The 27,807-nt window shown below is 39.6% G+C and overlaps 1 protein-coding gene across 1 annotated transcript in view; it reads right to left on the bottom strand.

The window, feature by feature from the left end:
* LOC109932498 (ephrin type-A receptor 5-like) overlaps positions 1–27,807 on the bottom strand; it is a 305,440-nt gene that overhangs the window by 45,355 nt on the left and 232,278 nt on the right. The window contains exons 8-9 of the mRNA XM_048619959.1: positions 26,992–27,094; positions 15,133–15,200 (exon numbers count right to left, since the gene is read on the bottom strand). Of these exons, the coding sequence (XP_048475916.1) occupies positions 15,133–15,200; positions 26,992–27,094 (171 nt within the window). The remainder of the gene's footprint in view (positions 1–15,132; positions 15,201–26,991; positions 27,095–27,807) is intronic.

The following is a 27,807-nucleotide window of genomic DNA, read 5'->3' as shown; positions in this document are numbered from 1 at the left end:
CTTTTCTGATGAAGGGTCTAGGCTCGAAACGTCAGCCTCTCTGCTCCTATGATGCTGCTTGGCCTGCTGTGTTCATCCAGCCCTGCACCTTGTTGTCTCGGATTCTCCAGCATCTGCAGTTCCTACTACCTCTACTTGCATACCAAACAGCATAAGCAGCAAGTGATACAAACAGCTAACGATTGGATAAGATCTAAGCTCTGCAGTCCTGCCACATCTATTCGTGAACGGTGGTGGTCAATTAAACAACTCACTGGAGGAGGAGGCTCCACAAATATCCCCAACTGTACCATTTAAACAAATCCATTTCTTCATGCTGTTTCTTCCAAAATGCATATTTCAATCTTACCCACAATAAATTTAATTTGCCTGTTTATCTGCTTGTTTCATCAGTCTGTCTACTCCTGACATCTATTATCTTATTCACAATTTACAGCATTGATCATTTTTGTATTAGATGCAACATTCAAAACTGCATGCCCCCTAGCCGCATCCAGCTTGTTTGTGGACTTCGAAAAAATTCAGCTTGTGTGCAATTTCCCTATGAAACTTAGATTCCATTTGCCTCTAAAACGATCACTCCAACTTCTACCCCACTTTTAAAGATGGGCATGACTGAATTTCTTTATCATTGTTTGGAGTGCACATCATTTGACTATATTTTCCACAAGACTTGTCTCTTAATTGATATGTCTCTGCTATTCCTCTGCTCACTCTTCTAACTTATCTTTGCTATCCTGTGTTCTTCCTCAATTTCCCAGCTCCTGCAGCCTCTGATATTATTCCTTATTTGTCTTTGTCCAAGTATTTGTATTTATATAAAAGATCTTTGGCATATCATGACTCACTCCATGATAATAAAAAAACATGCATTTATCCATACTTCTAGTCATTTCATTACATGTATGTGTACATTAAGACCAGGTGCTTTAATGTGAATATCTTTTGTCAGACCTTATCCAATGCTTTTTGAAAATCAACAAGTATCTTCTAATGCAATTCCCTTGATAATACTGAACACAATTTGTTCAAAAAGCAATCAATTAACTCTATCAAGCACAAACCCATGCTGGCTATTCTTGATAAGCTCAAATCTTTACAAGTCTTGATTAATGTCGTTCTTATTTACAGTCAGTCATTCATGGGGAATGATATGTTGGAGTAAACACTGTTGTATTAATTACCTTCTTTGTTGCATTATCTGGGAAGAAGCCTAAGGCCTCCCAAGTGTGCAGGGCAGTATGATATTGTCGGAAGCATGTAGGGAACCAGAACACACAGATGCTGAGAAATTTGGTTCTTGAATTGCCCTGAAGCTAATTTAATACATACATTCCAAACTAGGATAGCACTAGTCTATTCAAACACACTCTCACTTTCTTCTTACTCACCAAAGACGTGCTTTCAAGTGCAAGAAAGACAAACCCTTCTCCATCCCATTAGCATAATTAAAAAGGCTGTTTTTTTTACCAATCATTTTGTGCATTTCTAGTCAGTTGTCATGGGGCGCTGATAATGAGTTGCTCCAATTACTGTTGTGAGTGTTTTTCCTGACTCCATTCTGGCAGGCTGAAGTCTTCTCACTTTCCTGCCTTTATCTGTGTAAGTTACAATCCCTTGTAAACAGCTTTGAAATCCCTGAACACTGCTGTAACCATGTGGGAATATCACCAGCAGGTTCTGGGAGCCTTAGGCAAATGAGAACTAGATACCATTCTGTTTCAGACTGATGAGGTATGCTCAGTGACATGGTTCAGCAGGTAACCCCTTCTTCATTTAGATCCCAGTTCCATGCGATCAGACATCATCTGACTCTTGTTGGAAATAATTCACTATGTTCTCAAAACCAGAAGTGATTGACAGAAAATTTTCAGATGAAGATATGTACAAACTACAACGTCAATCTCCTAGGTGTGACAAGCAGCTCAAGGCCAATGAGTCTGGAAGGTATATTTGACTTTCCTGATCCTCAACCAGAGGAAAGGATACTCATACAACGCACACAAGGGCAGCACAGTGGCTCAGTTGTTAGCAGTGCTACCTCACAGTACCTGGGTTCAATTCCACCCTCAGGCAACTATTTGTGTGAAGACTGTTTAGGGTTATTCAGAACCTATAGTAATGGCTGAGGATTGAAAACCCAGTGCCACATAAGAGACGCAGAATACCTTGAACAACACCTGCGGGATCCTGGGAGGTGGGAGCAAGGTAAAAGGAATATGTTCCCATTTTCATGTAAATTCCCAAAGAAATGGTGCAGTCTTTGTTGCAGATAAACTTAACTCATTTATTGGAGAGTGGTAAAGAAGGATTGAGAGTCATCTTTGATCTGAGCACAAATCTACATTGCCATTCATGTGCATCAATGATTCAGTGTTGCGTTTTTGGAGATGCAGTCCATTTAGTAAGATTGTAAACCAAAGTCTTAGCTATCTGTTCAATTTGACATTAAACATTCTTCAACATTACTGGAGGACAAGCATGGAGTGCTAGACAACATGTCATGTTCAACCAACACTGCCAAAATAAACACAAGCTCATTAATTATACACAGCAATCCAATTTGTGGGACACTATTGCTGTAGAATGACTACTTAATTTACTCAAATAATAGCGGATATTAAGCTTGAAGAATAATTCACTTCGTAAAGCACTTTCAAACAGATCAATTTTGTGACAGGGAACAATATTTCTCTCCCTAGTCAGAGTGCATTTTTTTTCTGTTGACACAAAGCCTAAACATGACAACCCAACAAAGAAACTGTATGAAAGGCAAATGATGCTGTTATAGATGAAACTACTTTTTTTTACTGGATACACATAATCATTGTGCCCTATCTTGTATCAGAAAATTAGTACCTGAAAGGGTTAAATATTATCCAAAAATGAACTCCAACTTTCAGAATTTTGCCAGTAAAATCTAATCAGTCCTAAGTGCTAAGTTCAAAGTAATTAAATAACAATGATTCATCGCTCTTAAGTCTAGCCTGAGGTCTCACAAGAAACTATCATGTAACTCAGATGTAAGTACCTAACACGTAAAATGTATTAAACCTACTGTATCTATCAATAACATTGATAGTCGTAGAATCCCTACAGTGTGGAAGCAGGCCATTCACCCCACTGAGTTTATACCAACCCCACCCAGCCCCAGCCCCGACTCCATCACTGTACCCCTGCATTTCCCATGGCTAACCCACCTAGCCTGCACATCGCTGGACACTACCAGCAATTTACCAAGGCCAATCCACCTAACCTGCACATCTTTGAACTGCGGTAGGAAACCACAGCACCCAGAGGAAACCCACTCAGACATGGGGAGAATGTGTCAACTCCACACAGATAGTTGCCTGAGGATGGAATTGAACCCAGTTCCTGTAAGGTAGCAGTGCTACACTGAGCCACCATGTCCCCCTTAGTGGACATTGTGTGGGTATCATTCTGCATGTTGTATCAAAACGCAGACTGATACTAAAAGAAAGTTGGTGGCAATGGGTTTACCCAAAGCATCTCAGATGGTATCAGTGGGCACAACCATAACATATAACATGGCAGACAGCAGTACAGACTTTGTCCAGTCAGTGCTAGCATAAAGAAATCTTCTGCTATGGCAAGTCCATGGCTATTCAAGAAGAAAGATTTTAAAAAATTCCAGTAGCTGTCTAAAAAACTTTAAATATTCAGCAACTTAAAAGTGCACAGAGCCAGTCATCTCCCATGAAAACAACAGCCAACAATTGGAAAATATGCTGAAGCAATAACAGTACAAAGCCTGCCTGCAGAAGCTCAAAATAGCTAATAAAAAAAAGTGCTACAACATAGGAAGAGGCCATTCAGTACACTATCTGCACCGGCTCTCCAAATGAGCATTTTGACTTAGTGTCTCTCTTCTGCCTTTTTCCTCATGCCCTTGCACACTAAATTATTTAGAAATAGAAATAAATAATTTCCAATGTTCTCCTGAATGGCTCCATTGAACATGCTTCCAACACATTTCCAGGCAGAGAATTCCACACCCGAATGACTCGTGTGGAAAAGTTTTTCTCATTTGCTTCTTTTGAGAATCAATTTAAATCTGCGCCCTTTTATTCTTGATCTTTTTACGGGCACAAACAGTTTATTTCATCTACTCTGTCCCAACCCGTAGTGATTTGAAAACATCTATCTGGTCTCTTCATCGTCTTCTTCTCTCCAAGGAGAAGGTTGATGAAATCTCAATTTATCTCACATCCTTGAAACTGTGCTTAGAGATCTCTTCTGCACTCTCTTCAACATGTTCACATTCTTCCTATAATGTGGTGTCCAGAACTATCCTACAATCGAACTCTAAGAAGTGACTTCTACAGATTCAGCGTTACTTCCTTGCTCTTGTCCTCTACGCTTTTACTAATAAAGTCTAGGATTTCTATGTTTTATTTACTGCTCTCTCCACCTTCTTGCCACCTTCAATGATCTATGCACATATACACTCAAGTCCATCCTCACTTGCACACTCTTAGGTATAGTATCCGCTGTTTTAAATTGCCCACATTCTTCCTAACAAAATCCATCCCCTCACACCTTTCCATATTGAATCTCATCTGCCACCTACCTGCCTACTTCACCAAACTGTCTGTGTCCTTTTGAAGTTACATACTGTCTTCCTCACAGTTGACAATTCTCCCAAATTTTATACAGTTCACAACGTTGAAGTTGTCCCCTGTGAGAACTAAATCCAGAAAAGCAAGGTTCCCATAACTGACCCCTGAGGAACTCTACTATAACCCAACCTCTATCGTGAAAAACATACATTAAGCACTATTCTGTTTCCTATCACTCAGCCAATTTTGTACCCACATTATTACTGTCCCTTTTATTGTATGACCTATAACTATTCTCTTAAGTCTGGGTGGAAATTTTCTGAAGAAGGGTCTAGGCCCGAAACGTCAGCTTTCCTGCTCCTCTGATGCTGCTTGGCCTGCTGTGTTCATCCAGCTCTACACCTTGTTATCTCTTGTTAAAGATAATTTCCCGTTTGCACACTCACTTCCTTTATTATCCTTAGATGCATCTCATCTGATCCCATTTTCTTGTCAACTTTACGTACCAACAGTCAATCGAACATTTCCTCCTTATTAATCTTGAATCATTCTAACAATAGACTTTCTGATTCTGTAACAATGTCTGTGTAATATGTAACCACTTAGTAAAGACAGTTGCAAATGATTTAATATCTCAGCTGTGCCACCTGCCTCCAAATATAAATCTGCTTTTTGCTTCATGATCAGCCTTACTCCCCCTACTACCATTCATTTACTTTTTATTTACCTATAGAAGAATCATACAATCCCTTCTGTGTGGAAGCAGGCCATTCATCCCAGCGAGTCCACATCACCCCTCTGAAGGCATCCCATCCAGACCAACATCCCTACACTATCCCTGCAACCCTGCATTTCCCATGGCTAACCTACCTAGCCTGCACATCCCTGGACACGAAGTGCAATTTAGCATGGCCAATCCACCTAACCTGCAAAACTTGCGACTGTGAGAGGAAACTGAAGTACCTGGAGGAAACCCACACAGACATAGGGAGAACATGCAAAGTCCACACAGACACTCACTCAAGGGTGGAATCGAATGGGTCCCTGGCACTGTGAGGCAGCAGTGCTAACCACTGAGCAACCATGCCACCTTAAAGAATTTGGCGTTTCTCTTCTGTTGACTGCCAGATTTGTCTTGTAATTCCTCTGTGCTTCTCCAATATTCTTCTACCCATCACCTCTCCATTGTCAGTAATCTTCTTGGTTCATAATTGCATTTTCTAGCTGACATCTGACGCGCAGTTCTTTATCTTAAATCCTACGTCCTCATAGAAACAAAAACTAAATTCTATCTCCTTTCGACTCCATTTTGATTTAGACCTTTCCTCTTTCTCACTACCTCTCCCTCACATTTGACGTTATCTCATTGTTCTTAATGGGTTCTGCATGTAAATTGAACAGTTGTAAACACAACTGATTTGGTGGTAGGAAAAGCCATTCGATTGTGTGTGAAAGGATTTTGTTTATATAATGAAGTGTTATCTCCTGACCCGGGTTCAAGTCCCAATTGCTCCAGACGTGTGTCATAACATCTCTGAACAGGTTGATTAGAAAATATAAATGCTACCTCCTTTGTCATCCAGGCAGCTCTGGATTTATTTTGTTTATTCTACTTTTCCCTCTTTAGTGAATATACCTTAACTCGAACCATCTTATTTTTGAGTGTAGTCCACTGCTGGCAATCACCCATTCAACCTTCTGCCTAAAAGAGACTAAGCTACAATGTTACCACCTCTCCAAACATGCTATCCAAGGGCAGACCTGGGTTTGATTCCAGCCTCAGGTGACTCCCGGTGTGGAGTTTGCACATTCTCCCCATATCTGCATGGGTTTCCTCCAGGTGCTCCGGTTTCCTCCCACAGTCCAAAGATGTGCAGGCTAGGTGGACTGGCCATGCTAAATTGCCCATAGTGTTCAGGGATGTGTAGTTTAGGTGGGTTAGCCATGGGAAATGCAGGGTTACAGGTTTATCGTAGGCGTATGGGTCTGGGTGGGATGCTCTTCAAAAAAGTGATGTGGACTGAATGGGCCGAATAGCCTGCTTCCACACGGTAGGGATTCTATAATTCTAACACTTAGGCTGGTGGATACACCACACAATCTCCAGCTGTGACTTGAGCTCCAAATCCTGGAGCTCAGGTTTCTGCATCTAGCAGCACTTCCTGCATATGTAGTTATCTAGGACATCACTGAAGTTCCACATTCTACTTGGCTAAGTTGAACTGCTACATATTGACTTTACTTCACTTACATTAACTACATTCTTACTGAGAATTAGTTACTTTATTATATCGGTATCAATTTTCCCTTATCCTTGATGATTCACAGTTAAGTCCAAATATAATTACTTGTTTGCAGAAAAAAATATCCCTTGACTAATTTGCACTAATTTAAAGATAGTCCCTAAATGAAACATTAACAACCAAATGAACTTATTGAGAAAAAGTAGAGGGAAAAATGTGCAGCTTTCCAAATGTCACCAAATATTCTACTCAGCACACTTCTTTCAGCAAACTTTATTTAAAGCACCTCTTTCTCCCTTTGTACTGAATTCCCACATTGAACAAATTCCCAAATATATGCATTCAGTCTCTGTCTCACTCAAGTCCACCTCCGTCTGACCATGTGCCCTTACTGACTGGGCACTTTAAACTCCCTTTCTTCACAGAACAATGATGAGTCACTTTCTAGCTTAACTTCTTGTTATAGTTTTATTTTTTCCACCCAGATGGTGGTGAGGTCTGGAATGCACTGCCTGGGAGTGTAGTTGAGGAGGGTAACCTCACAACCTTTAAAAAAGTACTTGGATAAGCACTTGAAATGTCATAACATTCAAGGCTATGGATACAGTGCTGGAGAGTGGAACTAATGTAGATTTACACTAGTTTCAGCAGTACTGACTCAATGGGCTGAATGGCCTCTTCTGTAGTTTATATTTGTATGATTCAGGCAAGTTAATTCAAGTTTTTGATTCATGTCTGCCACAATCAGGAAAATCAGGTTTAACTAGGCTAAATTACTTACTTAACTGCTATCAGTTCTTTTGTCAGTATCTGACTTTTACTGTAAAACTGAACTTGAAAAAGATTTACCAGTTGAATTCTCACTCCGACAATTTGAAACAGGGAACCGTTGATCTGTAATCAAAAGATGTCCCACTGAAGTGTGCTGCCTTTTATATTCTTAACAGATTTTTTTAAATGCATTTCAACACTTCAAGATATCACTTTTGGCAGAAATAGGAGTATAATTCTGAATTATTTAGAAGTTTTCAACAAGGTTATCTAAGATTACAAAGAGATCTTGATCAATTAGGTCAATGGCTGAAGAGTGGCATGACGGAATTTAACTTGGATAAAAGCAAGGTATTGCAGATTGGTAAAACAAATGAGGATGGGACTTATACAATTAACGGTAGGGTCCTGTGTAGTGTTGTAGAACAGAGAAACCTAGGAGTTCAGGTACATAATTCTATGAAGTTTATGTCACGTGTAGACAGGGTTGTTAAGAAAGCATTTAGTGTGCTTGCCTTCATTGCTCAGATCTTTTGAGTATAGGAGTTGGGAAGTCATGTTGAGGTTGCACAGGACGTGTGTGAGGCCTCTTCTGGAGTACTGTGTCCAGTTCTGGTCAGCCTGTTATAAGCACAATATTATTAAGTTGGAGAGGGTTCAGAAAAGTTTTACTAGGACTTTGCCAGGAATGGAGGGTTTGAGTTATAAAGATAGGCTGGATAGTCTAGGACTTTTTTCACTGGAGCATAGGAGTTTGAGGGATGACCTCATACAAATTTATAATTTCATGAGGGGTATACAAAAGGTGAATGCCGGGTGTCTTTTCCCTAGGGTGAAGAATTTCAAGACTAGAGGGCATATTTTTAAGGTGAGAGGCGAAAGATTTAAAAAAGACATGAGGGCAACATTTTTTACAAAGTTCATGTGTGGAACGAACTTCCAGAGGAAATGGTGAATGTGAGTACAGTTACTACAAGACATTTCGATAAGTATATGAATAAGAAATTTTTGGAAGGATATGGGCTAAACACAGGCAGGTGAGATTAGTTTAGTTTGGGATTATGGTCAGCATGGATGAGTTGGACCAAAGGGTCTGTTTCCATGCTGTATGACTCTATGACTCTTCAATAGATATCAATAAAAATTTCTGAAAGGAAAATTAGAAGATGAAGTTGAAAATTTTCATTAAAACAACAAAGTTTCTTAATTATTGAGCTTTATTTGCAAGTAATCATTATCCAGAAATTAAAAGTATTAATTTCAGTACTAGAAAAAATCCAATGATTCAACATTTACTACAATGAAGTCATTACGTAATTTAAAACACTAAACAGCAAAACCAGCCACATCAGGCAATTTAAAAAGTTCTTCAGCTTTCAAGTAAATCATTTATATAAGAGAAGTAACAGTAGTTATGTACAATGGAGAATGATATTCCACTTGCGAGAAGATTTAAGATTACTGATAATTTAGACAGGGAAGTAAACTAGATACTGTGCAAGGAACAATCCATCAGATACAGAATTGCTTTAGGACTTAATAGAAAGCTCAAAGAGGTGCTAGGGAATGCATTTTTTTTTAAATTATGCAGGTCCAGAATAGATGAAGGTTTAAAAACAAAAGAATATAAGAGAAGAAATAGATACCTTAAAGTTTTTGAGAAGGTTTGTAGCTCAGATTGTGGATGAGGTTGTAGACTTGCTCACTGAGCCGGCGTGTTTGGTTACAGGCGTTTTGTCACCCTGCTGGGTAACATCGTCAGTGCACCTCTGGTGAAGGGTTGGTGTTCTGTCCCGCTTGTTATTTATATGCCTCGGTTTGCTGGGGTGGTTGGTATTACTTCCGGTTCTGTTTTTCAGTGCTTTTTATATCGGGTCCAGTTTGTTGATGGAGTTCCAGTTGGAATGCTAGGCCTCCAGGAATTCCCTGGCATGTTTCTGTTTGGCTCGTGGTATTATGGATGTGTTGTCCCAGTCGAATTCATGTCCTTCTTTGTCCGTGTGCAATGGTCTCACTGGTCTCAAGACACAAGGATAAAGAAGGACACAAATTCGACCGGGACAAAACACATCTGTAATAGCACAAGCCAAACAGAGACTTGCCAAGGAATTCCTGGAGGTCTAGCATTCCAACCGAAACTCTGTCAACAGACACATTGAACTGGACCTGATATGACAAACCACTGAAAAACAGAACCGGAAACAATACCAACCACCCCAACAAACTGAGGCATATAAATAACAAACCGGGCAGAGCACCAATGCTTCACTGGAGGCGCACTGATGATGTTACCTAGCAGGGGGATGAAACGTCTGCAACCAAACACACGGGTTCAGTGAGCAAGTCTGCAACCTCAAATAGATAACTTTGATAATACTGTAAGAACATTTGACAATTACATTAAGAACCAATCACACAATAACGGAAAGAGCAAGATTCAACAGCAGAATGTAGATTCTAGCAGAAATTGCTTACAACGTTATTAATGATCTTTATCCACGGTCAGAATTTAGTGACGGTGGTGATTTATAACTAGAACTGATTCAAGACAGAATTGTTGTTGAAATTTCTTTAACATATCGGAAAGAAACCTATACATCAAAACAGGATCACACACTGAAAAGAATCATCCAGATGGTGGTAGAAGCTGAAATCCAAAAAGACGACAAGATTATAATGGGAACATTATGTCAACCTGGCTCAAGATCAACAGATACTGTCAGCTTTCTAATGTACCTAAACACCAAAACATCATATGGTAGATCAATACAAAAAATCTTAAATCCTTTGGTGTGAGAAGTCACTGTTCCAGATGTGGAGTTAAAAAAAAATACATGAAAGGAAAAATGGTATGAATCTCACCAGAAATCAGCTTACTATCTTTTTCATTGCATGTCATGGAGGTTTCTCTGCATGAGGCCTAGTAATTTTCTCACCTACTGTCCTAAATACCCCTCACTAATTATGTACCATGTCCCTCTGGCGCTCGACACATCCGGTGCTACCTGATTCTCCCACTTGCCATAGATAGAGGCATGCGTCATTGCCAGGCCATGCCGGGATTTTTGGTGCTGGCGCCTTGTTGAAACGAGTGCAGCTCTCCCAGTTAAGCACTGGCAGTCTGGAGCTGCTCTGTATGGTTTGTGACATTTACCCGGACATAGTAGATAAGGGGAAATTGGTGCCCTCTTTGCAGACGGGTACTTAGAGGCCCTACCGGATGAGGTTAGCAGCTTGGTTTGATGTTGCCATCTTTGACAGTGTGATATCAATTGTCTGAACAGATGCCCAGCAGTGTAGGAAGAAGGTCAATGACTTTCTCTATTCCACTAGGATGCCACAAGCTTCTTTCGGCTATCTCATACTTACTCTATCTCTGCTACTGCAACAACCTCCCTCCAAGACTCATGCCCTATCATTCTCATAATGCATGCAACACTTTCTAACCTATCCATTTCCTCCCAGAATACTAACCCTGCACGGCCTCTGCTCCTCCTACATAGTCATTCAGCACACCTCACCACCCTTCAACAATCCGGAGCAGTGTTAATGGTTATGTCAGCTACTTCCATCTCACTCAAACCACTTCTTTGTCTTATTTCTGGAGGAAATGGCAAACAATAGGGGGAAGAGCCAAGCCAATGGTGCGATATTTGACATTTGGTTTCTCACCCCCCATGAGGATCCTGACCCTGACTTGGGGGAGTGGCTGACTGACAATGACCAAGCCCCAGATAGATATTGGATGCTCTCTCAATTTATTGTGTCAGGACCCAAGGTATGAAGACTGTCTACCTTGACTTGACTGAAAATTACTTGCATTAAACTGTAACACATAGTATTTGGTATGTAGCTGGTACATGGTGCGAGTGCGATATTGATTTGGCATGGTGCCACACAGCAACATGTCCATCTCTTGACTGATCACTGTTGATATGAGAAGCTGTCTGGTTTGGAGTTTGCATTAAAAGGCAAGGCAAGTCAGAAGTAGTGGGAGTCTGTTCAGTTTAGCTGAGGTGGCAAAGTGTAAATAAAGTAATAGTAAGGCAAGGCCAAATAAAGATGACGTAAGCACTCAAGTTGGCTCAAATTGAGTGACTAAGTGCAAAAAGTCAAAAGCAACAACAGAACCACAGAATAATAAGGCTTACTTACACAAAGCAGTTAACCATCTTACAGCGAGCATCTTTGGAAAAAACCTCAAGAAATTGCTAAGATTTACCTCCATAGAGCCCATATCTTTAAATGATGATAAACCACTTTTGGAAGTGCAACTCAACCATTCCTCGGCATAAAAGGTGCTTTAAAAGGTGACTTATCTAAGCCAGAAATGACAGAGATCATTTGGTTGATGGTCATCCAACTCATTTCAAACTTTACTCGGGGGGTAGTTTTCCTGTATTATTTGAAATCACCCGATGATTGAAGAGAGTGGAACCACAAACTTACTGAGTGCTGCATGACAGAGGCAGAACATTGTTCAAATTGAAAGGGATGTTGAGAGTAGGCTTAATATAGAGACCAATACTACGTGAAACAGGAGTACATCATCAAAAACCCATCTAAATTCCGAACAGAAAAGCATGCTTTGCTCTTAAAATTCTACAGTACATTAAATAACCTCAACTAGCTCAGAAACCAAATACCAGTGATCAATGTAACTTTACTGAACAATGAGAAGACTTCATTGGTCACAGAAGAGAAAATAGAAGGACTTGAGATTAAGTATGTTGGTGGATGACAACTCTTCATGACTGAGAGATCAAAGATACTACTGATTTCACAGGTTTGAAGGAATTAGTCAATTGTCTTCCAATCATAAACAAATCTTCAAAATCTGATCATCGGACTTCCTTGACACCACAATCACCAGGAGTTAGTAGGAGACTCTTGATTCAGTCAATCCAGCTGTTTAGAAGAAGCAGCAGCAAAACAGCACAGTCAACTTTACTGCCTATGATTGAACCTGATAAAATAAGAGTGTTATCCAATCAAGAATGGAAGGATCACATGTGGTCTACCTCATTCCAACATCAAAAGAAGATGATTTCTTCACTCAGTGATACAGCAATCTTCTCTGACATGATTTGGTGAATTAATTGCCCAAGGGTAACAAACATTCAACAGCAACATCAATACCAGAGTATCTCCTCTGCAAAGACCATTCAGAGAATCAAGTATCCACCAAGATTAAAATATGGTGATGAACTGAACCTGAATGTTTCTTTCTCAAGCAGCAGATTTCTAACATAACTGTGTTGCCAGCATTTATAAAGGCAGGCAATTGAAGGGAGATGAGCTATGGTAAATCAATTTGGTAAACAAACATTCTTTACTTATTTGAAACAACTTTTAAAGAATTTCATAATCAAAAAAAAACTCTGCTAGATTATTGAAAGGCAGTTAGTGCCTGAAGGGGTTAACTGACATTACAAGATCAGTTCCACTCATCAGGATGTAAACAGGCGTCCCTATAAGGAGTTAACTAGTTCTAAGTGCTAAGTTCAATGCAGCTAATCAGTATGTACTAACTCTTAAACATAGCCTGAGGCCTCATGTATAACTCAGATGTAATATACAGAGCACTATGCAATAAACCTCCTTATTAAGATTGAGCTTTTTCTCTGCCAAATACATCCTTCCCCACTTGGTATCAGTAATTCAGCCTATAAGTACGATTGTTGGCAATGAACCTATCCAAGGCATTTCAGATGGTATGGTAGACATGATCACTATATATGTCATATTGCGTCTGAATTACTTTTACCTCATTGTAATCTAGTTCAGTTAACTGATGAACAGATACAAGTAAGTGACAGAAAAATATACAGTGTTGAACGGAAGTCATCCTTGGTGTCTGAGGACTAAGAATGAGCAACATCTTCTTCATCGTTCTATTCAAGGCCCGGGTGAAATACATTGCAAAATTTAGCTTGTTCACACAGGTGGACTTAATGAAAGAACAATCAGATCTCAATGACATATACTTAGCAAGATAAACATGAAGATGTTATGACAACTTCGGAGGTAAGAATAGCTGGCAAAATACAACTTGGAGAAAGTAGGGAATGCAATGAGAAACAAAAAAAGGCAAACATTTTTAAAAATCAAGGCAAGAATAATAGTGTAAAGATTTCACCAACGCAATAAAAGTCATGGAAAAACAAATGGTGCTGACACAACTTTGAAGATCACGCACTTGATATTTAATTGAATGACATATATCTAGTTCACTTAAAGACTGAAAACTGGGAGAATGAGTAAAAGCTGCAAGATGCACGTGAAGGATGCTGAACTTAGAATGGTGGTGCATCCATATGTAAGAAGCTTCAATTGTTCAACACTTGTGTATCAGGTCAATTTTTAGCTTGGACCATATGAGAAGCACACAATAGCTTGGAATTGCCAATTCAGAATCTCCTCTTCTTCATTTACTTACAATATACTTATTCATGCAATTTATAAATTTCAATTTATAGATGGAGGTAAAAGATGGAAATGTTTGAACACAACAACAATGGTCATGATTTATAAGGATGGATGGAAAAGCTCGTATTTATATCATGCTTCCATGACTTTTGGACATCTCCGGCATTGCACAATGAAATGTAGTCACTATTGTAATATGGAGAATGCATCAAAGACTCAAAGGCAGCATTGAGAAAAATGACCTGGTAAATTATTCTTGAGGTTTTGGTTGATGGATAAATGTTGGTAAAAGGAACCGAGAGAACTACATGCTAATCTTTGAAAGGTGCCTTGGGTATTTAGATCCACCAGAAAGGGCCTTTACAATGTATTCAAAAGTCAGCATTAATGTAGCACTCTACCACTATTACGCTGAATTCTTAATCTAGCTTCTGTGCCCAAGACAGTGAAATTAGATTCAGCTTTCAGGCTTTTAAAGCCCTGTCTGCCCTTAGGGCTGGGCTACAACTTTAATTGCTAATTTCAGCTTGGACCAACAGTTGGGACCCACAATCACCAGTATTCATTTTTCATCCAGTTGTGATCTAACTTTACTAACAATAAGTTGAGTCTCAGTGAAGAAACTCTGAAGCAAAATTAGACCTAGACCCTTAATTCTTTGGAGCAATTGCAAATATTTGGGGCCTTTAAACTGAAAAATTTGGACAGCCAATAAACATTTCAACATCAGCTCTCACAAGACGAGAGTTATCTTGCAGAGGATTTAAGCTTGCGTCTTTTGAGTTGGAAAGAATAGACTTTGGTAACATGAGTATAGCATGAATAAAGTATACTTTATTACCATTACTGCTCCTGTTTTCTAGCTGTAGGGATTTCAGCAAAATACCGTAGAAGGATTAGTCTAAGAAACCGCATATTCTAAGGCATTCTGTCTGCAAGCTGTAACATAACCTTGTAAAAGTCAACGGATACACAGCAAGAATAGAACATCCCTATTTTCTTTTATTTGAAGCCAAATGTTAAAAAGTGAACTCTAATTGAACTTTTGCAAATTACTTTCCCCCCCAAATTCCCGAAACCCACAGTATAGATTGTTTTATCTGACTTACTGTGACCATTGTGAAAATGCATCTTGTCTTCATCTGGATCCTGTTTAGCTTTACTGTATCCACACCGCCTAGGTTAAAGCAAATAAGACAATATCCATTAATCATGCACTTCCCAATTCAACTTGTAAGTTAGACAGAAACCAGTTATAGATGGCATTCGTCAGTGAGACCTCCTCTGTTCTGTTATTCTGACATTCAGCAGCAAAATCATGCTTGGCAGTGACGCGTCTCTGGAGATCCTTCTACACAAAAAGCTACAGCTGTATAAGAGATTAGACTGTATTTGAAAAAATATCCCCAGCAGTAAAATTAATGTCACCGAGCACACACGACAAGATCTTTGCAATAATACGCAATATAAAACCGCAGCAGAGATGGAATGCCACAGGGTCTCTGTTTAGTCTTCATTCACGGGACATGGCAAGAACGTTTCGTTTGAAGGTCAAGTACTGAGGTTTTCTCCTATTTCACATCAATCTTTTCAGGATCTTTTCTCCGAAGGCTTCAAAGAGTAGTTTTATTACCCATTGAATTTTACACAGGACATAAAGAAAACAAGAGCAACACATGAAGAACAGCCCTCAATGTGTATGAGATGCTAGTGTGATTCTGGCATTATTTTTGAAAAGTTAAAAAGATGTAAGTAAGCCTGAATCTAGACGGCTATCATAAATCGGTTTGTTACATTGAAAAATATCTCCTCCAAATTTCATACCCAAGTTATATCTATTGTTTCAATAAAACTATTAGGGAGGTACAGTAGAGACAGACTGGAAAAGTAAATCCATTGTAAATAAGTGTTTATTGAGAAAGGTATATGATATATCTGATGCACAGTCCTGATGAAGGTTCCGGCCCAAAATGTCGACTCTCCTGCTCCTCTGATGTTGCCTGACCTGCTGTGTTCCTCCAGCTCCACACTGTATTGACACTGACTTAAGCATCTGCAGCTCTTACTATCTCCATATGATATATTATCACCTGTACCTTTCATTTCCACTCCAACTAGATAAGTGGTTGTGCTGAATTATTCCATTTCATTTGTAGCATTAAGTGATAATTGCATATTACCTGGTGTATTAAGCATGACATTTGAAGGCAGCAGATTAATATGGTTAAATTAGTTCATTGTGCATCATTAATATCTGTTCTATTAGCTCTACTATTAATGACAGGGGGAAAAGACAGAAATAGAGAGTGAGAGAGAGAGAGAGAGAAAATTTTGTTACCACCATTCTATAACAGCGAAAAGTCAGTGGAAGAAAAAGGTCAGCTCCTTCTCCTTCCATCCTTTGCCCATTAAAAATTCTAAAAATGTAACATGACATGTTAACAATAAAATCGTTAAAATGTGACCAAACATAAGCATTTTAACTGTTTGAACCGTGAAGCACAAATTATTCATTTTTAACTGAGAAAATGTATTTGTTTGAGTCAAATTCTCAGGTGAATAGAATCTCACAATTGTTACTTTACAAAAGGGAGCCATTCAGACCATTATATCAGCACCAGCTCTCCAAATGAGCAATTTATCTGGTGCCATTCTTCTGCCTTCTCTCTGTTTCCTACAGATTCTTCCTTTTCAGAGAACAGTCCAATTGCATTTTGAATGCTTGAATTGAACTTGCCTCCACTGCATTTTAGCCAATACTTTCATGAATTTTGATTTGCTATGTGAAATTTTCCATGTCACTTTTATATTTTGCAAATGCATTAAAACTGGGTCCCTTTGTTCTCAATTTTATGAATATCCAGACATTTCATGGTTTTGAATATCTCTATTAAATCTCCTATCAGCCTTCTCAAAGGAAAATTATCCCAACTTCTCCAATAACTTCATCTCTGAAGTTGCTCATACTTGGAAACATTTGTTTAAACCTCTTCTGCAATCTTCCCAACATGTGATATCTTCCCTAAAGTGCAGCACCCAGAACTGGACACAGTGCTCCAGCTAAGTTGATTAAACTGTCCTTTGTTTGTCTTATATACTCCCATTAATAATGCCTTAGATGCTGCATCCTTTACGAATTGCACTCTCAACCTGTCCTACCACCTTCGATGACTAATGCACTTAGATGTCCAGGATCATCCACTTCTGCACCCCTTTTAGAACTGCAATCTTTACTTTCCATTGTGCCTCCATGTTCATCCTAACAAAATGAATCATTACAGTCTTCGACATTGTACTTCATCTGCTACTTACACTTGCATTCCTCCAAATTGTCTTTGTTCCTTTTAAGTTATACACTATCCTCCTCACAGTTCACAATGCTTCTAAGTTGTATGCTATGAATTTGTACCCTGCGATAGGGTAAGGGTAAGGGTTAGGGTCAGTACACAAAGTACTAAGTCATTAACATATATCAGGAAGAAATGATCTCGATATTGACACCTGTTGAACAAACTGTCCTCCATCCTGAAAATCACATGATAATTATTACTGTCTCTTTCGTGTCACTCAACTAACATAATAAATGCTGCTAATGTCCCTTTTATTCCATGAATGATAACTTTCCTGACAAGTCTGTTGTGCAGCACTGTATCAAATGCGTTTTGAAAGTTCAAGACCGTCACATCAACAGCATTATCCTCAAACCTCTCTGTTACCATTTCACAAAAAATTCAACACACAATTTTCTCTTCACAATTAAATGCCAGCTTTTTTTAAATGAACTGAAATTAATGTCCATGCAGTTATTAATTTTGTCCCAAACTGTTTTAACAAGCTTTCCAACCACCAACGGTAAACTAATTAGCTTGTAGTTGCTTAGTTTATCTTTACACCACTTTTTGAACAAGGACATAAATTCTCCAGTCCTCTAACACCACCTCCAAAGTCTAGGGAGCCCTAGAAAAAGCCAATGCCTCAACAATTTCCACTCACATTTTCCTCACCTATGGATGCATCTCATCCAATCTTGCTGTTTTAGTCAACTTTAAATGGAGATAGTCTGTTCAGTATCTACTTCTTATCATTTTAAAAGATTCTTCCTGAGCATTAATTGCCTCCGCTTTCACCATGCTCCGGTCAGCATCTTTTTCCTCAATAAAGACAGAAGCTTTGGGTGTCTTACTGGTCATCTAGCTCCAGCTGCTCATCTTACAGGTGCAAAAAATCAGTTCCCAACTCTTCATTTAATAGCTCAGCAATTCCTTCTTCCTCCTATTTAAATCTGCTTTTTGGCCCCTAATCAGCACTATGCCTCCTTTTACTGCTGCACATTGACTAATATTATGCTTATTAAAGATTTTGAGATTCCACTTTAAGCCAGCTGCCAGTCTGTTTTCATATTCTCTCTTTTTCCTTTTCTGATTTGCTATTTTACTTCCCCTCTGAGCCACCTCGAATCAACCTGCTTCTCCAATATTTAACATCTGTAAAAAGCATAGTTCTTTTTCTTCACTTTAATTAATATCTTGTTTACCATTGAGGGAGGTCTAGATTTGATTAAACCACTTTTTTTTTTGCAAGAATATAGTTTGAACTTGCTTGCATTTATGCCTTTGTTACCTCTAAGGTTGACTACTCTAATGCATTCTTGAACAGCCTCCCACATTTCAATCTTTTGCAAACTTAAAGTCATTCAAAATTCTGCTGCCTATCTCCTAATGTGCACCAAAAGCTGTTCACTTATCAACAGTGTGCTTGCTGGCCTACTTCAAACCCTAGTTAAACTACATCTTGATTTTAAGATTCCCATCTGTGTTTGCAAATCCCTCCATTCCTGACCCTTCTCTATCTCTGTAATTTCCTTTAGCCGTACAACACTCAGAGATCTCCTGACCTCTAATTCTGGCCTTTTGAGCATTCTTGATTTTAATTATGCCACCATATGGCTGTACCTTCAGCTGCCTCAACCCTGAGCCTTGAAGTTCCATCTTTAAACCTCTTCACCTATTTACCTTACTTTCCTCTCCTTAGATAATCCTAACAATCTATCTCTTTGGCAATGTTTTTAAGTCACCTGCTCTTCTATCACCTTATGTAGTGCACCTTGATCCTGTAGAGATAAATCCATCTTGGTCATTTAGTAGCTCTCTTTGCATTAACTCTTTTTCTGGGCACAGTCCAGTTCATAGATTTCAAATCTGCTTGTGTAAGGGTGGCTCAGTGGTTAGCATTGCTGCCACATAGCACCAGGGACCTGGGTTCACTCCCAGCCTTGGGCAACTGTCTGTGTTGAGTTTACACATTCTCCCCATGTCTGTGTAGGTTTCCTCTCACAACCCAGGATGTTCAGGCTAGGTGGATTGATCATGCTAAATTGCTCTGTACTGTCCAGGGATGTGCAGACTAGGTGGATTAGCCATGGTAATACGGGGATAGGATAGGGAGTTGGATGTGGGTAGGATGCTGGTCGGACGATCAGTGCAGACTTCTTGGGCCAAGTGGCCCCTTTCTGCACTGTAGGGATTCTATGACTCAAGAAAACTACTTACAAATCATCCAACTTAAGTTTCCAGATCAGGAAAAAAGATCTGTAAAAAGAAATTAATTGCACTGTTTGTTGTTCCAAAAAACCGAACTGTCGTTCCAATTGCTTTAGGAACAGAACCAGGCCATTCAGTGCATCCAGCCTACCCTGTCATTTAACATGATAATTGTTGATCAAGCACTTCATTGCCTTTTACCCATGCTCCCTATAATCCTTGATATTGACCAGCTGCATGTTGGCTCAGTGGTTAGAACTGCTGCCTCACAGTGCCAGGAACACAAGTCGAATTCCAGCCTCAGTTGACTCTCTGTGTGGTGTTTGCACATTCTTCCCATGTCTGTGTGGTTTTCTCTGGGTGCTCTGGTTTCCTTTCAAAGTCCAAAGATGTGTAGATTGGGTGGGTTGGCCATGGTTAAAAAAAAAACCAAGCAGAGTCATGGGGATGAGGTGGCCGGGTAGGTTTGGGTCAGTGCAGACTGGATGGGCCGAATGGCGTCTTTCTGTTATGCAAGGATTCTATGATAATTTTTTTTTTGTTGATAATCAAAAATATTCTCAAGGACCGAGCTTCTACAGCTTACTGGGGCAGATAATTCTCAAGATCCACCACCATCTGAGAAAAAAGAATTTCCCCCTATGTCAGTCCTAAATGGCGTCCCCTTTATTTTTAAACTGTGCCCTGCAGCTCGAGGTTCTCCAACCAGAGGAAACATCATTCCTGCATCTATCCTCTCTATCCCTTAATGTATTTTGTGGGTTTCAATGAGATCAGCCGTCATTCTTCAAAACTCTAGAGAATAGATGCCCAGCTTGTCTTGTCTATTTTGTTCCATTTCCCTAAAATCAACACAGCTACAGATATTTTATTACTTTTGTGGCTCCATATTGAAATTAAATTTTCACTTGCAAAGTTTTTATGAATCAACTGATCTCCCCACAACAAACCAGGTTGATGAGCATTCAACTTTCAACATTCTTGTTGATGAACATTCAAGTTGCCCACAGACTTTCACATACACTCAGTATATTAATAGGTTGGTTCAACTCATGAAGAAGTAACACTATGGCTTAATTACTATTGAGAATAACGGACATTTAAAAATGGAAATTTTACTAATTAAAAATGTGCTACGTTTTGGTAATCAATTAGTGCATGAGTTATCTTCCATCATATACCAGATAAGGAATAAAATGGCACAGCCCACAATGTTTGATAGCTGAACATGAAAATCTGGTTAACTTATTATCAAACAATTTAATGTAACATGGCAAGAAATGATTACTCATTATCTTAAAGATTAAGTCAATTACTTTCACCAAGGTGAATAGATTAGGATGTACGTGAGTTATTGTAAATCATCTGAAAAACACTGATTCTCACAAGTATCCTGGCTTAAAAATAGTCAAATGCATAATCTGAATGCTTCAAAAATATAGACAATACAGGATGTGGATTTAAATCAAATTCAATAATTTAGTTAGTACTCACAGTGTTAATGTAGACGTTCTCAAAACATATGTCTATGAGGTTGACAAACTGGATTAGGTTCCTATATTTCTTAATATATAAATATCTTATGATGTCTAATGCAGCTATGAAAGAAGAAGATCTGCTTTTACATAGTATCGTTCCTGAGGACCCCCTAAAGTGATTCACTGACAATAAAGTGCTTTTGAATACTATCTGCTGGTGAAGCGAGTGGGAAAAACAACAGCCAATTTGTAAAACGACTCAGTCTCACAAACAGCAATGTGAAAAAAATTACCGAACAGTCTGTTTTAGCCTTGGTTTTGAAAGACAAATATTGGATGGCAGTGGGGATTGGGGTGGGAAAGGAGGAGTATTCAGTTAGCTCAGGTGATGGCTGGTTTATCTTCTGGGGTGAGGCCAACGGCCTGATCAATACCCATACCAGCTGAAGTCCCCATGAAGGTCCCACCTTGTCAACCTGGCCCCTTACGTGAAGTGCTATAACCCTTAGGCTGAACTTATCAACAGTCGGTCTCTAATGAGATAGCAGCCCTATGGTCTTCTTGGACTATGGCAACTCTATTGATTAGGGCAGCAAAGCAAACTCCCCTATTCTTCACCAAAAAATCCATGGGATTTCTAACGGGCACTTAAATGGCCAGTTTTCTGAGGGAGAAAGGGAGATTGAGGTCCAAAATGAGAAGGAAAAGCACTAAGTGTCAGAGGTTTGGGATTTGGGTGGGGGAAACAAAGGCAGAACATGGAATGGGGAAGGGAAATTAGGACTGGGTGGGTGAGAGTAAGGCGGTCTAGGCATGATAACATTGGTACTTGAGTAAGAGAGAGAGACGAGGTAATGGATGTGAGCTTGGGGACAACTAGCAATTCCTACGGATCTGACAGTCAGCTGCAAGCTGGTGTTTAATAGCAGTGCTAAGACTGATTGAAACACAGGAATTTTACTTTAGGTCAGTAGTAAAAGATGGTTTCCTTTGGAGATGGAGACTGAGGATTCTCACATTCTAACCAACACCATCTCTTCAGTCTTAATCCGAGTAAGTTCAACAGCAAAAAAACCATCATCCAATAGTAATGTCTCAAAGGATAATGAACTAGGCTAGTTGATAGAGATAGTAGGAACTGCAGATGCTGGGGAATCTGAGATAACATGGTGTAGAGCTGGATGAACACAGCAGGCCAAGCAGCATCATAGGAGCAGGAAGGCTGACATTCATCACAAGTATTTTTTCTGTTGGCTTCAATGTTTCTGTACATATCAATTACTCCTGTACATGGTTGTAGAGATAGATCTTCGACTTGGAATCTAGTGTGACAAGAGAGACCAAGCAGCACAGAACAAGCTGCAAGAAGTGGGAGGAGGACAAGGAAGAGAAACCCGGGCTGCAACCAAAACAATACCATTCTATTCAGGTTATAAATGAAGAATGAATTTGAGTATGATATTGTAACCAATTCATCAACAATCCAAAACTCTTCACCTCACCTCTGTCACTGTTGATAACACTGTCCATAATGGAAAAAAAAGACAGAATTAAATTTATAAATTGAACCACGACATATTACGTACGAGTTGAAATCAATCATCCTTGTCTACTCCTGTCTATTGGGTGCCTTTGCCTGTCATAGCGTTTCTAGAGAGTGTTGCCACAGTAGCTTTGGCGTGTGTGACAGAAGGTGGATGAGTTTCAGTGTAGGAGGATAGTGAACTGTGTAATTACATTTGATGTTGTCTGTTCCTACATGAAAGGACCCACTGGCATAAACTGAGGGCAGCAGGGACCTTGCTGATCACTGACACCATTGTTCTCTCCCTGCTGTGTGGCTTCAGGTCACATTGTAGAAAGTAGCACAGTGGAGGGACACCTCCAAGTTGAAATATAGGTGCCTGAGGCACAATTCCTGGGGACAGAGGTGGTCCAAGAAGTTATTTGGCCCATTGAGAGCCGTCCTCCTTTTCCCTCTGTGTATTGCTTCCCCTTGCTGTTCTCCATTTTCATGTAATGCTGTACCCCAAGTGGGGAATGCAACTTTAGCCTCCATTGTCAGACAGATTTTCTCCTGGCAGATCAAATAATTCCTCTGAACACCTTATCAGGGTTCAAAACCACCTGCTTGAAAAATTAAAATGTTAGCAAAACTCCTCTCACAATATCACAAGGTACTTCCACTAACTATGCAGCAGTAAGAGTAAAACAAATCAGCTGGACATTGGACGCTTGCTTTGTTTAAAGGACTAAGATAGTCACCATTCCATCCACAGCACAATTGAACATGTGATAGTTTCAGCTAGGAATGACCGTAAGAGGGCATTAACTGGGCTTGCATGGAAAAGTATTAGCCTGTGTTGGCACATTACAGATCCCAATTTTGAGGTCTCTGAATGGAGAGATGTTATGACCCACTCGGGAAAATGCAATGATTCGTAAGTCTGCGGTCACCACAAGAGTTAATGGTTCAATCAAAGTACGCAGAGAACTTAAGAATTATTATTTATCACAAATGAGTAAATTCTAATCACAAGTAAGCAACAATGAAGTTTCAACTTGTGGTTTGACTGGATAAAATTCTAAACCACTTCCAAAACCCCTACACACATACAATGTAGAAGTGCAGCAACAACCAGGAGAAAAACAAACAAGCATCAACTAGTTCTGAGGAAAGGTCACTGAACCCAAAATGTTAACTCTGAGTTCTCTCCACAAATACTGCCAGCCCTGCTGAGCTTTTGCAGCAATTTCTGACTTCTTTTTTTAAAATCAACGAGCCTAATTTATTGTCCTTTTAGACAATGGTTTGTGTTGAACCTGTCTCAGATTAAGATTTAAGAGGTGTTGGCTGGAATGTTGGAATCCTCAATCTCCATCTCCAATGGAAGCCATGCTTTACTACTGAGCTGAAGCAAAATTCCAAGGTTTCAGTCTGTAGAAGTCTTACCACTGCTACTAAGAGCTGACAGTAGTTTGCAGCTACTGTCAGCTCTGTAGGAATTGTTAGTGGTACCCAAGCTCACACCACTACTTATTCTCTCTACCCCTACTCCAGTACTTACCCTATCAACCCAGACCTCTTCAGTCTCACTCACCCAGACACAGACAAACAAAAAAATACCATTGGTTTTATGGTTAGATTGAAAAACTGTGGGAACCACAGTTCAAAGGATTCTCTGAGATAATCCCTTTGCTTGCTAGAACTTTAATTCTTCAATGTGTTTTATCCAGGTTCTTTTCACTTTTTTACAGGAGGCACAGGTGACTGGTACACAACTGTAACATGTCTTTGCTAGTGGGAAAAAATAACCAGGTTTTCCATTCCAGATATTTTACTGCAGAGAGAGACACTTTAAACTGCTCTTCCAGAGGTCCAAAGGCTTCTCACTGTATTGTTCACACCCACAAGCTGTTCAGCTCCCCAGCAACCGATCACAGAGTTGACATCAGGCTGATGACATTTGACATCCATGATGGGACATAACTGCACAAACCAATCAGCTATTTGTTGCAGGCCAAATCTTTACTCTGTACACATACACAAACAAAGACACACACACGCGTGCATGCAGTAGGCCGTCTATTTACATCTTTCCACACAGCTTCCAAAGCAACAGTATAAACGTGACTCACTGAAACTCGTTGTAGTGTGCTTTTAAAATTGCAGCAATTTCTTCCATATTCCTTGCTTTAAAACTGTCATTTTTTTTTCCATTTCAGTCCAATCGGATGTACAGAAAATAAAGTGATAGTCTTTAGAGGTGAAACTGCTACCACTGAGATACATCCGAGATCAAAATGTTTCAACTGCAGTAAGTAATCAGTAAGAGGCAGCATCTATGGAGGTCTGCCACAGTGCATTATCCCAACAGTACGTGTGAATGGCTATTTGCTTATTGTAATAGATTTATGAGTATTAAAGTGATTTGAGATTTATTCAAGTGAGGTTTAAATGACAGTGTTTCTTTGAGGTCCTAGGAGAAGTGTGATTTTTCAAGTGCAGTCTGAACAGATGTTTGTTTATTTTGATAGTTTTGTAACCATCTCAAAGACTTCCCAGTATTCTTATTGGGTTCATTAATTCTATATATATAGTGAATGTTAGGTAAGTGGTTTTGAAGGGGCTATGAGAAATGGAGATGCACAGTGATTATGGAGGGGACATGTAAAGGTGTGAAGGAGCACGCAGGGTAATATCTAGGGAAGTAATCGTCTTTAACTACGCTGATATTCCAGTCAATGAGGTGGTCCTTCTTAGCATCTACCTTAGCCTCCACCCACCTCCTTTCAAGCCTTGGACATGATGCCTGAGGTGGTGAACCCAATTCCAACACAACCCTGATTCTGTGTGGGACAAAGAACATGAACATGGTGGTTGGAATAAGAGTCATTAACATGATATCAAAAAACAGCCTGACTGTAGACATGCATTGCACCTTGTAGTGAACGAATGATGGCCTCAGAAATGTCATTCTGTTTCATCATTTCATCTGCAACTTTACTTTAATACAATGGATGAGCCACTGACATGAGAGGCATCACTGATTGAGCACATGCCCATAACTCAAGAAGGAATTTTGTGCGATAAGACTATATTTTTGTTTACAAAATAACAGGAGGGAGTATCATTAAAAACAGATGGCTTAGCAAAACTAAAAATTCTTCCTTAGTAGCACATATTTCAACATAAATATTCCTATGTTATTCTTTATTCAGTACACATTCGATGAGTTCTGATGGCCTTTGCAGCTGACACTGAGGAGTTTTGCATGGAATAGTCCTCCGTGCTGTTTTTGCCTCCAAAGCTACTTCAGTTATCTCCCCAGGTATTTTCACTATTCTCCCCAGGCAACTTTGGATGGCAGCAGTATCCAGGGGTTGTAATTTATTGTAGGGTATGCCTCACTCACCTTTCCTCTACTTTGCAGTGTTCTTCTTTTTCCACTAAAATTGGACATCAGCACATACCCCTACAAAATATTCAAACTGAGCACTTGCCCAAAAAAAACCTCTCTTAGTCACCTCTGAAGGAATTCAGGTGATCAGAACCCATTCCAGTTGAACCAATGTGCAAAAGAAATCCTATTAAAATTTGGTAACTCAAATAGTCTCTCTGAAAAGTTTCTTCAGGTTCCACATGCCAAAATAAAACAGTCTACATGGGTGGCACGGTGGCTCAGTGGTTAACACTGCTGCCTCACAGCGCCAGGGACCCAGTTGCGATTCCACTCTTGGGCGACTATTTGCTTGGAGTTTGCACATTCTCCCCCATGTCTGTGTGGTTTCCTCCAGGTGCTCTGGTTTCCTCCCACAGTCCAAAGATGTGCATTTAATTGGATTGGCCACGTTAAATTGCCTATAGTGTCCAAGGATATGCAGGCCAGGTGGATCAACCATGGGAAATGCAAGGAGAGGGTGGGTCTGGGTGAGATGCTCTTCAGTGGGTCAGTGTGGATTCGTTGGGCCAAATGGCCTGTTTCCACACTATAAGGATTCTGTGATTCTACATGCTTGGTACATATTGTGCTTTATTTCTAAGTTAGCCTTGGTGTATTATAAAGAGATTGGAATTGAGGACCTTAACACTATTATTCTTCACTTCCCCTTATGGCAATGAACTCCCTGCAACATAAGCTAACACACAGACTGAAGATCTTCGATCAGGTCAGTAATAGCAATGCTGTCATAATGGGTTGGAAATAAATGCACATCCAGGACTCGGCCATAAAAGTACCCACATGCTGATTTTATGAGCAAACTCACAAAAACCAAGTAAACTTGACACCGATGTTTTCTCCCCATTCCTTAATAAATGTTTTGTCAGTGAACAGAATTAACTGTTAAATAAGTTTAAACAACATAAATATTTGGCAATTTACAATTCTACTTGCAACAACTGATTTCTTTTTCGCTCGACGTTACCAGGATAATGTATTTTTCATACCTTCCACTAAGTAACAGGCCAGACACCACTGCCAATAGGATCATACCCACTGCCACGGAGACTGCAATGATTGGCACCTGACTCTGAGCACTGGCAGGTAAGGCTGGAAACAAAAGAAAATGCAAATTTCACAAACGCACGAAGAAACTATCCTGACATGCTAAGAGTTATTAAAAGACACCTTATTAAAAAGTAAAAATCTTGATGCCAGAAATATATTCCACTTGACAATGCTGAATGAAGAGACTCTTCTACTGTGAACATTGGAATTGAGTAGATGACCAGAGTGTTGTTTCAGGGATATGAAAGGATAATTTGCACGTATGAAATATTTTTTTCTGCAACAGTAAATTTTCTAAGTTTCTAATAAAATCTTAATCACTTAAAAAAAAAGCATTTTAACATCAATTCCTAAGAAAACTTCATTCAACGTTCTGGAAAGCTCCCTCATTGCATTTTGGTTGGGTTTGGCTGGACTGATATAGATTTGCCATGTGTTAGATGGTGGGGAAAAGAGGTGGGAAGGACACAATTCCGAGATACCTGCCTCTATTCCTGTTGTACTGCATTATTAAGAGTGTGGGTTAAAACCGTGCACATAGCTGCTAACTCTATTATGGGAGTGGCAATTTCAGGCCCCTGCCATTTTCAGGGAGTCGGGTTATTACTGAAGGAGGCGTGGCTCACCCACCAGCTCAGGAATGTGAACTATGGTGGAAGGCTATTATGGCATTGGAGACTTTTTGACAGATGGTAAAGGATGGGGGGTCTAGGAGATGCTGTCAAAGAAGTCCTGATGATTGCTACAGTGTATCT

The sequence above is a fragment of the Rhincodon typus genome, chromosome 3 (genome assembly GCF_021869965.1).
Source record: "Rhincodon typus isolate 14 chromosome 3, sRhiTyp1.1, whole genome shotgun sequence".
Classification (NCBI taxonomy): Eukaryota; Metazoa; Chordata; class Chondrichthyes; order Orectolobiformes; family Rhincodontidae; genus Rhincodon; species Rhincodon typus.
Note: the sequence above shows the minus strand (reverse complement) of the source record. Positions and strands in the feature narration are given on the sequence as shown.